Source organism: Sebastes fasciatus, chromosome 21 (assembly GCF_043250625.1).
Source record: "Sebastes fasciatus isolate fSebFas1 chromosome 21, fSebFas1.pri, whole genome shotgun sequence".
In the NCBI taxonomy this organism is placed as follows: Eukaryota; Metazoa; Chordata; class Actinopteri; order Perciformes; family Sebastidae; genus Sebastes; species Sebastes fasciatus.
In genome coordinates this window covers 4,507,827-4,519,872 of record NC_133815.1, presented here as the reverse complement: position 1 = coordinate 4,519,872, position 12,046 = coordinate 4,507,827, and the positions used below count along the sequence as shown (strand labels likewise).

Genomic DNA, 12,046 nt, shown 5'->3' with positions numbered 1-12,046 from the left:
TATCAGCAGTTTTGGAAGTGGATTACACTTTGCTCATTTGGATTAAAAAAAAAAAACTGCACAAAAGCTAAATGTCTTCTTCTTTGTTTCCATAGCGCCGACACCTTTGGTTCGTTCAACCGTCGCTGTCTGTCGTGTGCCTTGCCCGACAGCTGTGACTACATCAGCGGCTCCTTCAGCCACAACATGAGCTATTTCCTGCTCAACTGCCAAGGTAGCTAACACAGAGTCTTTGACCTAAACTCTATCTATTCCTCTTATCTTCCCTCTCAACTCTCTGTCCAATGTATCCACTTTAAGTAGACACACAGGGCTCTTTTTTATTAATGAGACTGGGACAAAAATGGCTCAACAAGAGTCCACACGTCCAGTTTGGCTTCTTCACGAAGGGAAATAATATTTTCTGACCAGTTTGACATGCACAGAAGTTTGTGGCGTAATTTTGCAGTGCTGGCTTTGGCAGTTTTTAAACTAGAAGCTGCAGATGTAATACTGCAGTTCCTCCGTCCTTCAGATGGCTGTAGGGATTTTAATAGCTGAGGGGGAAGAATTTGATAATGTACCAACAGGTGAAGATGTTGGAGCGAATTTTTAATTCTTTATTGACAGTTAGGTGTTTTTTATTCTGGAAAACAAATAGTATCTTTAGCTGATAAAAATAACTAAATAAAAAAATTTTCATTGTTCATCGTATAAGGTACCATAATATGGAAATACGCAAGTAGAGTACTTGAGTAAATGCACATAGCCACTTCTATTATTCAACATTATTCTGTAGTTTCTGCATATTTATGTCAAGTATTCTGTCTGCACTCACTGGTGGGATCTCTCAATGATAAAAAAGTGGATAAAAGACCCAATCTTGTGACTCTCCTTATAACTTTGATCTATATATGCTTTGCTGGACATGACAATACCAAAAGAACAGACAAAGCGCTTTTCAAGATCAGAAAGATGTCAAAATGTCGTAGCACTCTCTTCACGCTGCTGCAAAAACAGAGCCCAAAGGATTAAAAAGCTTCATGTTTCTGTGATTTCAGTCCGATCTGAAGCTCCGTAGCTTCAATATTTAATCACCTCTGGACCTTACTAAGTGATCATCTCTGAAGTCAGATCAAACAGGGAATGACCCTCATTGCGGACCCCAATAATCACTGATAGTCAATTGTCCTGCACCTCATGCATTTGTAATCCACCTTTCTCCTCCCGGCCTGCCCAGAAGGATTTATGTGATGAGGCTATGATATCATTACCACGAGGAGAGAGAGGGGGATGGAAGGGGTGAGAGAGTGTCTGGTGTACTTCCCACCGTACGCAACCACAATGTTCCTGCACTGTGTTCCCAATTTACTAAGAGCATCAATCACTTCATTTGCTGTCCCCTCTCCCTCCGATTTGAGGTCTTGGGGCTATTGTGTGAGGGACTTTGCCTCTATTGGTGGCCTAGATATGGGAACGCTATTTCAGCCATTGGATTATATAAATTGAATAAACAAAGAATTGTCTCTTCTGACAGACTAAAGCTCTTTCAGAAAACAAAGTGATTGTTTGCAATTACTGGAGGAGACCTTGACGTCATTGTGTTGATGATGAACACAGACTTTGCTCTTGCCACAAGCAAAAACTAAATATAGCAATGTACCTGTGTGTCACTACTTTAGTGTCTTAAAAAAAAATTAACCTCAGAAACTGAAATTATGCCGAACATTCCCCCGATGTTTCAATGATGTCTTTGAAATGATGATGATGAAACTTTCTGTTTTCCTCTATAGGACGGGACATCCCATTCGTAGCCGTTTACAAGACGCAGAGAGACGGAGAAAGTGAGACGCAAGACAGGGAGAGTGAGTATTTTTCCACCCACTAAATACCAGATTTGCATTTACAAGACTCTGGATTATGTTAAAGACGTCACGAGCGACCTTGTACGCAGTAGCATAATAGCTACATTGAAAATGACCTTGTCAAAAGGGCACATATAAGTGTTTCCGTTGCAGTGCAGAGTCACTGTTGGTCTACAAGCCAACTCCAGCATGACAGTAATCACATTACACCTCACGATGGATGTCCTCATTAAATTATGACCTGCCCAACGTCGATATCAGCATACTGTAATGTGATTGTGTGTGTGCCAGTCTGTCATCTTTTACCACCATGATGTCCCTGACCTGACTATGTTAAAAGAACTCTTGATGTTATTACCATAGATAATTTGATGTATTCAGCGGTTTTAAAACAGTGTTTTTTTAAGAGCAATAATGTTTCCTAAATGTTCACCTACTAAACTGCTGAGTTTGCTGTTTATTTTAAATGCTTTTCCACTCTGACGGATCTAAAATTCTATTGGATGTTAAGATGACTGACACTCATTAAGTTGTCATAGCAATGCAACCAGGATACCATAATAATTAACAAGGCTGTAACAGACTGACTGTAGCAGCTATGTGACTGTATACTTGAGCTAAATGCTAACATCAGCATGTTCATCATGTTCAAAATGTTACGTTCACTTGCTAAACATGAGCATATTAGCATTGTCATTTTGAGCATGTTAGGATGCATTGATTTTTGGTTTCACACAGGACACGGACAGCAGCCTCCTGGGTGAAAGTCCTGTTTGTTTGACCCGTACGTCCACCCCGTCCTCCTCCCTACGTGGACTTTGTTTCACTTTATACTATGTCACCTGACTTCTGGAGCAGTTGCTCTGAGCTAATCTAATATTGCCGCGGCTGGCTTTACGTTGGAGTTAGTTGAAAGACTGGTGCGTCTCATACAGACGCTAAAAGGGTGCAGCGTGGGTCGGTATCAGACGCCAAGGGCCGTGACAAAACGTCTGTATTTGACGCCCTGCAATGAGACCGCCCAGTACAGCTGCTGCTAATGGGAATGTCATTAGATTTGCAAGTATTTAGTCATAAACTAAAGTAAGGGACACATTTTGACCTGATGATGGTGCTCTAGGAAAAGTTAACAGATCACAAAAGTTATTAGTGCTCAACATGAACAAGCAGACATGAATGTGTGAACCAAATTCCATGGCAATCCATCCAATAGTTGTTGAGATGTTTCAGTGTGGATCAAAGTAGTGGACCAACCGACCGTCCGTCATTGCCATACTAGAGCCATACTGCTAGTGAGACATAAAAATGTCTAGTTTTACTGCCTTTAATATGATATGAAGCCATAATAGGCAACTTAACATTGTTTGTGCTTTGCATGTGACAAAGTCATATCAGAATTATTCTATGCATGCATACAGAAACACACTGATTGTAGTGTAAGGCTCCAGTCAGTAATGCAGGCAGAGCTCCTCTTCTCCTCCCTCTCAGAAGGTTTAATTGAAGTTTTCCTCCATCGGCCTGTCAGGTTTTATCAGAGTTTGTCAGTACGGGCAGCCGTGTGTGGATTCCCCTCCTGGATGTTTCCTCTGGACCGTTTACACACACCTATCCTAACACACAATGTTCACTACATCCCCTTTGACTCCAGCAGTCATGGCAACTGAGGGTGATAAGTTAGTGGTGCACAAACCAGCTGTAGCTGTTGAATAAGTACAGCTAGTTCTCTATTCAGGACAACCTCCTGAGGCATGAAGTTTGCCTTCAGCGAATCCAGGTCCCAGTTTCAGCTGCTGTCATGCAGTTTTTTTTTGTGGTTTGTATTTTGTCGGAGTTCATGCTGAAAGTTTTGGAGGACGAGAGGCTCTGATATTGTGAGGAGCTGCTTTGTTGTATGAATTTTATTGCAAAGCTATATACAGTACGTATTTCTACACCATCAAAACTATAAAAAGTACTAACCGGTAGTCTTGTGTATAAATATATTAAAACAGTCACATTAATAATACATATAATTTGAAATAAAATGATATCTAATAAGCGTATGTCAATGTTCAATCAATGTTGCCACCAGTAACTGCCGTACAAATTTAAAACAAATTAACAAGTCAATACGACCATGTCAAAATAAAATGTATGCAACTTTATATTATACTGTAACATGACTTGGTTGCCAGGTAATCTAACTACAACTTGGACTTATTATATATGTTCAAAAGGCAAGCTCTTGCCTAATTACTGCCCAAATATTAACACAGTAAACTCTGTCTACAGGTATTGCGGAAGTATATAAACTGGAGAGCAATGAGAAACTGAGGCAGACCCTGGACTCCATGCAGATGCCCACAGTGGAGTACAAGGAGATCAACATGGACGACTACAGTATGTATCAGAGCCGCAGTCCAATTGATGGACAAAGTAAAGTCCATGTATAGCAATTATCTGATAGTTGACAGAGACAAACAAAAACAAAACAAAAAAACGTACTGTATAGTTCCATAAACTGTGATGTTTTTAATTATAATGTAATTTAGAAGCGCATCAATTTGGCATTCTCATCTACCTATGTGATATCACACTTCATTATTTACATTATCCGCTGAATCAAATCTGTTATTTTTTGAGAAACACCAAATTAATTAAATGAATATCAGAATTATTTATAAAAAAATAAATTAAAAAAAATAGCATTCAGCTATACATCCCATCCTCCATAGTCCTCATTTTAGATGCAGATCATACAGATCTATACTTTTATCCATGATACTTTATCATGAATTGGTAACAAACTATATAAGGTTCAGATACGTTAGAGTTTCCCAATGAAAGGTGGCTAATTGAATTTATTGTGTATTTACTGTGTTGTGTTTTTGGATAACAGCTGGTTGTATCTGCTTTACAGCCTTATCGATGCAGATTCTCAAACCCGCCGGCTTCATGGAGACAGCACACTACCCGCTGCTCCTGCTCGTGTATGTATGAGCGCACGTATTCACACACTTGTGTATAGTACATTTGGTGCACACACTTGCACAGAGAAAAAAGTGTGTGTCCATTAAGCAGTGGCGACCCTACATGGCTGTCCTCATCAATGGAGGCTTCCTGGACCGAGTTTTAATCAGGCTTTGTCCTCTAATCTAGCTGGATAATAATTACACTGTGAATGAGGAAACTTGCCCTCCTGTCCACACAGATTTTTCATTTGTATTTCTTTCCTCAGGCCATCTTTCATTCTGCAGCTCAAATCTAAGATTTTCAGAATGTGGCCCTTGGTGCTCTGTCTGCTTCTCGGTTGTCACTCAGTTTTAGCACCTACATGTCTCGAATAATCAGACCATACGCAGAGAGTTTCTGCATTAATAATAATTAGTATAAGTTATCAAATTTGACTGTTTGGGAATAAGTTATGTGTGCTGCATGTTCAGCTTTCTTTCATCCTTGTACCGTGTTACAACCCGGCTCAAAGGTTGCAACAAAAATGGGAGACCAGACGAGTTTAAAAATAGTAACAGGCATTTATTTAACAAACTAACAATAACTAAATAAACGTGGAAAGTCAGTAATCAGTAATGTAGGCATGTGTGGGTGTGTGAAAATGTCTGCTGCAAACAAAACCAAAACAGGTGTGCCAGCCAAGGAAGAGAGAGAGACATCTGTTGAAAGGTAGAGAGCTTTTATCCCAACCACACCAAGCCCAGGTGTGGCTCATCAACCTGACGACCCTCTCCTGCAAAACAAAGGAGAACCAGCAAAAAGACACAGGACACCTAGTGGAGTGGAGGGGTCGTCACACCCCCATCCATAAAAACGGTGTTCCCACCGGGAATGCCGACAGAAAACACTTCTAACAAAATACAATAAACTACATAGCCTAATAATTTCAAAAAATAAACCTTTCATACTGACCAGTTCTGTAGTGTGTCACCCAGGCAGCCAACCAATCACCACTGCAACCCAGCAACTCCAACACCTGGAGAAGCATTTAAGAATTTACAGCATAGAGAGATTACAGTAATGGTACATCACCAGATATAAAATCAAGATGTTCTTTGGAGGGTTGGTCTATACATGGAAATCCAAGACTACGTGGTTAACATACAGATCGTCAAACAATGTGCAAGTATCGGACAAAGTGACGTGCAAAATCCCAGCTACCAAAACATACAGAACTGGACTTGCCATAAGCTCCAGCTACCAAAACACACAGAACGGATATAAGCGCTACCCAAAAGTAGCATCAAAAGGTTCCTCTACAACAAAGGCTCACTAGCCAAACAAGTCGTCCCAAGACGCACAGCACAAAGAGGCAACCAAACTACAACAAAGCTCACACCAACCAAGGCATGAACTGTAGCGCTTATGTTCCCACGGCTAACAGGCCAAGCTACCAAGTTGCACGTCACAGCACAACCAATGACAATTCACCACATCCCTCCTGTAACCATTTACTTGCCGACCATATGAACCACTATAACTTCCTGCAACAGCCATCATTCAGGTTCTCACAAATGGAGCACCTTCAGTGTAACTGGGTCCAACTACCCAGAAACCCTCCAGGCTGTGCAGAACTCTCATAACTGGGTCCAACTACCCCAGCCATCACACACTATTGGTCTAAAGGCACCAACAGAGCCAACAGACAGTGTTGCCCAGGTCAAATAGTGCACAAAAGAGACAATGTCTACCAAACTAATGTGGAAGTCTCCCCCTACCTAAACTACCCATCTTAAACTAATCTACCTCACTGAACCCTAGTCTTCATGCAGATTAGCGGGAGGCTCTTTAAACACTTAAACCAGTAGCCTCGGTTAGGCCCCCAGCAAGCTGGTTACCCACCTGACAGCTCTGGATGTGTCCCCGAGACAACTGCTCTGACCGCACACCACACAAAAATAACAAACTAAAAAAAGAAAACCAACGAGCCCAAATGGACCACATTGCTATGCCTACCCAGGGAAACTCCACAAAAGCTAAAAGTTACTCACTAGAGGACCCTGCAATCACTGCTGATAGCTCACACCTGCCAACCCGTGTTAACACTGGCTGCAGGACCAACAGAACTCAGTGCCACAAAATCACCAGCATGCACAACTCAATACTAACACACCAGAACAAATCAGCAACTTGTTATCCAATTCAGCTGCTTACATTCACCAAAAAAAACAGCAGAACAGCCTACTTACCACACTCGACCATGTCTCCCAAAAATCTAGATGCACAACTCAATTTACAAAATGAGGTGCACCTGCCGACTAAGCAACAACTGATCTCATTCATGAAACCACAGTCTCTGCCAATCAAGCATTAACAACTTGTAGAACCAACTGCACAATACCAATCTAAACTGGGTCAAACAAATTAGGACGAGCCCCCATTTGTTACAACCCGGCTCAAAGGTTGCAACAAAAATGGGAGACCAGACGAGTTTAAAAATAGTAACAGGCATTTATTTAACAAACTAACAATAACTAAATAAATGTGGAAAGTCAGTAATCAGTAATGTAGGCATGTGTGGGTGTGTGAAAATGTCTGCTGCAAACAAAACCAAAACAGGTGTGCCAGCCAAGGAAGAGAGAGAGACATCTGTTGAAAGGTAGAGAGCTTTTATCCCAACCACACCAAGCCCAGGTGTGGCTCATCAACCTGACGACCCTCTCTTGCAAAACAAAGGAGAACCAGCAAAAAGACACAGGACACCTAGTGGAGTGGAGGGGTCGTCACATACCGCTTCTCTGTACTGCTGATTTCGCAGTACCTTCCCTGCACACTTATTGCCAGCTCACAGATACTCCCAGTAAATAGTACATACCCAAAAACATAAAATATGATTGAAAAGCAATTTTCAGACAAATGCTGTGTACCCACAGGGTCCCAAACAGATACAAGCTCATAATTTCTATGCAATGATTTCATTTAAATTTTGCTATAAGGGAGAAAAAAACATTATATTGCATTTGGTAGTATTGATTGCTTATGTGTGTGTGCAGCGATGGGACACCTGGTGGCCAGACAGTGGCGGAGCAGTTTCACATGGACTGGGCCACGGTGCTGGTGAGCAGCTTCGGGGCCATCGTGGTGCGTTGTGACGGGCGAGGAAGCGGCTTCCAGGGCACCAACCTGCTGCACCGGATCCAGAAGAGACTGGGGGTGTACGAGGAGCAGGATCAGAAGAAAGCACTCGAGTATGTGATAGTTTCATCTTGTCTTATTAAAGATTTAACAGACATTAGAGTAAACATGGGGCCCCGAATTCACCGTTGTGTGACAATTATACAAAACATCTATTACAGAAGGTGCTTTCCAACACCGCTGACATGCTCTATCTCACACTACCTTTTCTAAAAAATGGGTTTTCCACTCAATGCCATGGTGGCTTTATCTCTTGATATTTACAGCATTTAGAAAGTCTAATCTAGCTGTCATCAAAACAAATTTATATATATATATATATATTTTATAAAGTATACTATTTCCTCTGGCTTACAAAACAGTATGAAGCCACATATATTCCCAAAAAAGGAGCAAGACCATACAGAATCAATCAGATGTGAATCAGAATCATCAATCATCATCAATCATCATCAATCAGAATGAATTGGCCCATTTGGAAATAAATTAAAATCAGTTAAAACAAGTGTTTTAACCCTTTAAATTGCTATTAAACAAATCAAAATATGCCATGCAAACATCCCCTCGCATTACTTATTATATTAAGAATATATATATCTTTTAATTTTAGCATTTAAATATTGAAGCAATACGTTATCATTGCTAGTAGTAGTAGTTGTTATAGTAGTCGTAATAGTATAATTAGTTTTCTTGTAAACACAGCTGCTAGAAACATCTTGTATGTATTAGCCACAGTTGCTATGGTGAGACAGTGTATGCAAAAGTAAAAATAGAAATGTTCTTCCTAACTAGAACCATTGTTTATCTTTTGCAGTTTTATTTTGGAGGAGTCCTACGTTGACAAAACCAGAGTTGGAGCTTTTGGGAAGGTAAGAATAGTCTCTGTGTGTACCTGACAGAATCCTGCATGTCTTTGTTAACACAGGTTGGACTGTTATGTTGTTGGGGTGTCAGCTCGGGGACATTACAGGATGCAGTGTCCAAAACTCAGAGGTGCACCCAAAATAGTCCATTCATACTATTATCTGAATTCACGCTGGCTGCTCAAAGAGTTAAAAAAAATCCTGCTGTTTATGTTAATGTGCAGTTTCTCAGGCTCTGTGATAACCAGTAGTGGAAGAAGTATTCAGATAATTTTACTTATGTAAAAGTACTAATACCACATTATAAAAATACTCAGCTACAGATAAAACTCCTCCATTCAAAACCTTACTTAAGGTAAAATTTACTTAAAGTATCAAAAGTAAAAGTATTCATTCAGCAGTAAAATATTCCTTGTCAGTGTTTTCCTAGTTTAGATGATGTTTCTGAATGAATATTACTGCTTTAGATGTTTAAAGTTGTGCTAACTTTAAGTACTTTGTATACTGTTGGGTATTTTAATCTACAGAAATGCATAATTTTCTATAAGATCATCATATGTTTGGAGCGTCACTGTCACTGTGAGAACCATGAGCTCAGAAAAACAGCCTGTTTTCAGCTTTGTGATGATGCATTTCACAGCTGATCCAAGAGGCTTTTTAAATAGTTTATTTAGCTTAAGAAGAAGGAGAATTCTTTTATACACATGAAGGAATATTCAATCCTTCAGTTTATCACAAACATTCAAAATCACCAAATTTGGAGGTGCATGGTTTTCACTGGACAGGAAGTTGATGACAAATTGTAATCTGAAAAGTAACTAAAGCTGTCAGACAAATGAAGTGGAATAAAAAGTACAAATTATGTGCCTCTGAGTTTTCAGTGGAATAGATGTATACAGTTGCATGCAATTGTACCTCAAATTTGTACAGTACTTGAGTGAATGCACTTAGTTACAGTCCACCACTGGTGATAACATGCATGTTTGTTGTACCTCAGGTGTATGGAGGCTACGTGACCAGCCTGTTGGTCAGTGGCGAGGATTCCCCTGTAAAGTGTGGCGCTGTCCTCTCACCCATCACCGACTTTGAATTATATGGTAAGCTGTGTCTGTTTGCAAAGATTTGTTTTTCATCTGAATACTAAGTTAAAGTCTCTGCTTCATAGAGTAAACAAATGCAGTATCTCTGCATAATCATTCAGGCTCAGGCACTGCTGTCAGGATTCAAAAGGAAAAAGAGATTGCAAATCTAGAACCTTTACCCCTGCATCTGGGAGTTATTTCCATGACTGTGTTATACATGTATGTACTCTACATGTGAGGGGAAAAAAAAGAGCGTGCTCGCCTTATCAGCGTGGTGCTGCAGATACACCTAGAACCCAATCATAACAGTGTCAGACAAAGTTAACTACACCAGCCTCACCTCGGCTACCAAAGGAATGAAATGTGTGAAATGTAGAATTGTGTGTATCGGGAGAGTGACGGAGAACGAGAGACGGCGCTCGTGTAGCTGCACCGAGTCGGGAAACTGCAAATTAAGAAGGAGCTGTGTGTTGCGGTGTGACTGATTTCACATCAATTTGATTTCTCTCGCTTTGCCAGAGGGGGGTGAGAGACATGCCATGACACTGTATAAGTTTGGAATTGCAAATGAAGACACTCCGCAACCCCTTCGAGACTAAAGAATATGTAGATGGCTGAATATATTTGAATATGGAGAAGAAAAAACCTGAAAAAGTGTACTTTTGCATTCAAAATGGCCAGAGAGCAAGACAGAAATGACTCATCAATCTTGTTGTTAATGTGTTGTTTTGATTAGATATTGATGTCAAAGCAAAGTATTAATTGAAACTATTTTTCTCCTGTAGCGTCTGCATTTTCAGAGAGATATCTTGGGCTGCCTAAACCTGATCCAAGGGCGTACACAGTAAGATTTAATTCCAGTTATGTTTTAAATTCCAGCTGTGAGAATTATTGTAGGATCTGATTTGTTCTAATTTGTTGTTTTGTCTCTCATTACTTCTCAGAATGCAAATTTAGCACACAGAGCATCTCAGTTCATGGATAAGAAGTTTCTTATTATTCATCCAACAGCTGATGGTAGGACAAAGATGTTCAATACCATACATGTATTTTTTTGTTTTTTAGATCTTACATGAAGCAAAAATATCTCTAACATTTTGCCGCATGTCTCATTATGTTTTCCCAGAAAAGGTCCATTTCCAACATACGGCAAAATTCATCACCCAGCTCATCAATGAAAAGGCCAACTATACCTTACAGGTATGTGGTTTTACTTTCACTCCTTTGTAGATACAACCACTACTGATCCAATTTCTCTGCCTGGTTCAGTTATTCTCCAACCTCTGGGAGCTGTGGGATCCCAGTGGGATCCCACAGCAGGCAGAGGATTAGCCCTCACAATGCCTTCATTCCACATAATGAGATTATGAGACCTTCTTGGGCATCCTGAATTAACACCAGGACTAATCCAATTAGGGTACAATGGACTGCAGCTGAATGTTCATCGGAGCTTATTACCGACCGATACACGGGTTACTGTGCGCACATGCATTAACCTGGTTTCTCTTCACTCTAATAGGCTTTAGGTCAACCCATGTAAACATGATAACTCAGTTAGAATATCTCTGTTAAGATAATGCTCCAGAAATGTATTATGAGTCCAGTTAAGTGCTAAATTAATTAGTAAATCCAAGCAAGTTAATGATAAAATAGTTTTCCTTTTATATCATAAATTTCATTTGAATCCCTTTTGGTTTTGAACAAAACAAGACCTCCCATTACAATAGGCATTTTATTTTAGTATGACTTTTTTTGTGACTTTTTTTTTACTTTTTTCGACAGACTATACTATGACTTTGTTTCGACTCTTTCAACATATTATACTATGATATTTTTTTCGACATACTATACTGACCTTTTTTTAACTTTTTTCGACAGACTATGCTATGACTTTTTTTTTTACTTTTTCGACATAGCATACTCTGACTTATTTTTCTAAATAATATACTAAGATGTTTTTCAACATACAATACTATGACTTTTTTTCTACATAGTATACTGACTTTTTTTAAAAATTTAAAAATGTTTGACTTTTTTTGACATATACTGTGACTTTTTTTTTGACATAATTTACGATGACTTTTTTTCTACATACTGTACTTTGACTTGACTTTTTTCAACATACTATACG

At 39.6% G+C, this 12,046-nt stretch overlaps 1 protein-coding gene across 5 annotated transcripts in view; it reads left to right on the top strand.

The window, feature by feature from the left end:
- Positions 1 to 12,046, top strand: part of LOC141759794 (A-type potassium channel modulatory protein DPP6-like) — a 247,028-nt gene that overhangs the window by 231,590 nt on the left and 3,392 nt on the right. For all 5 annotated transcript variants that reach the window (XM_074622183.1, XM_074622184.1, XM_074622186.1 and 2 more), the window contains 10 exons: positions 96 to 214; positions 1,773 to 1,844; positions 4,116 to 4,223; positions 4,744 to 4,813; positions 7,829 to 8,023; positions 8,785 to 8,839; positions 9,831 to 9,930; positions 10,701 to 10,759; positions 10,860 to 10,932; positions 11,042 to 11,115. In XM_074622183.1, the coding sequence (XP_074478284.1) occupies positions 96 to 214; positions 1,773 to 1,844; positions 4,116 to 4,223; positions 4,744 to 4,813; positions 7,829 to 8,023; positions 8,785 to 8,839; positions 9,831 to 9,930; positions 10,701 to 10,759; positions 10,860 to 10,932; positions 11,042 to 11,115 (925 nt within the window). The remainder of the gene's footprint in view (positions 1 to 95; positions 215 to 1,772; positions 1,845 to 4,115; positions 4,224 to 4,743; positions 4,814 to 7,828; positions 8,024 to 8,784; positions 8,840 to 9,830; positions 9,931 to 10,700; positions 10,760 to 10,859; positions 10,933 to 11,041; positions 11,116 to 12,046) is intronic.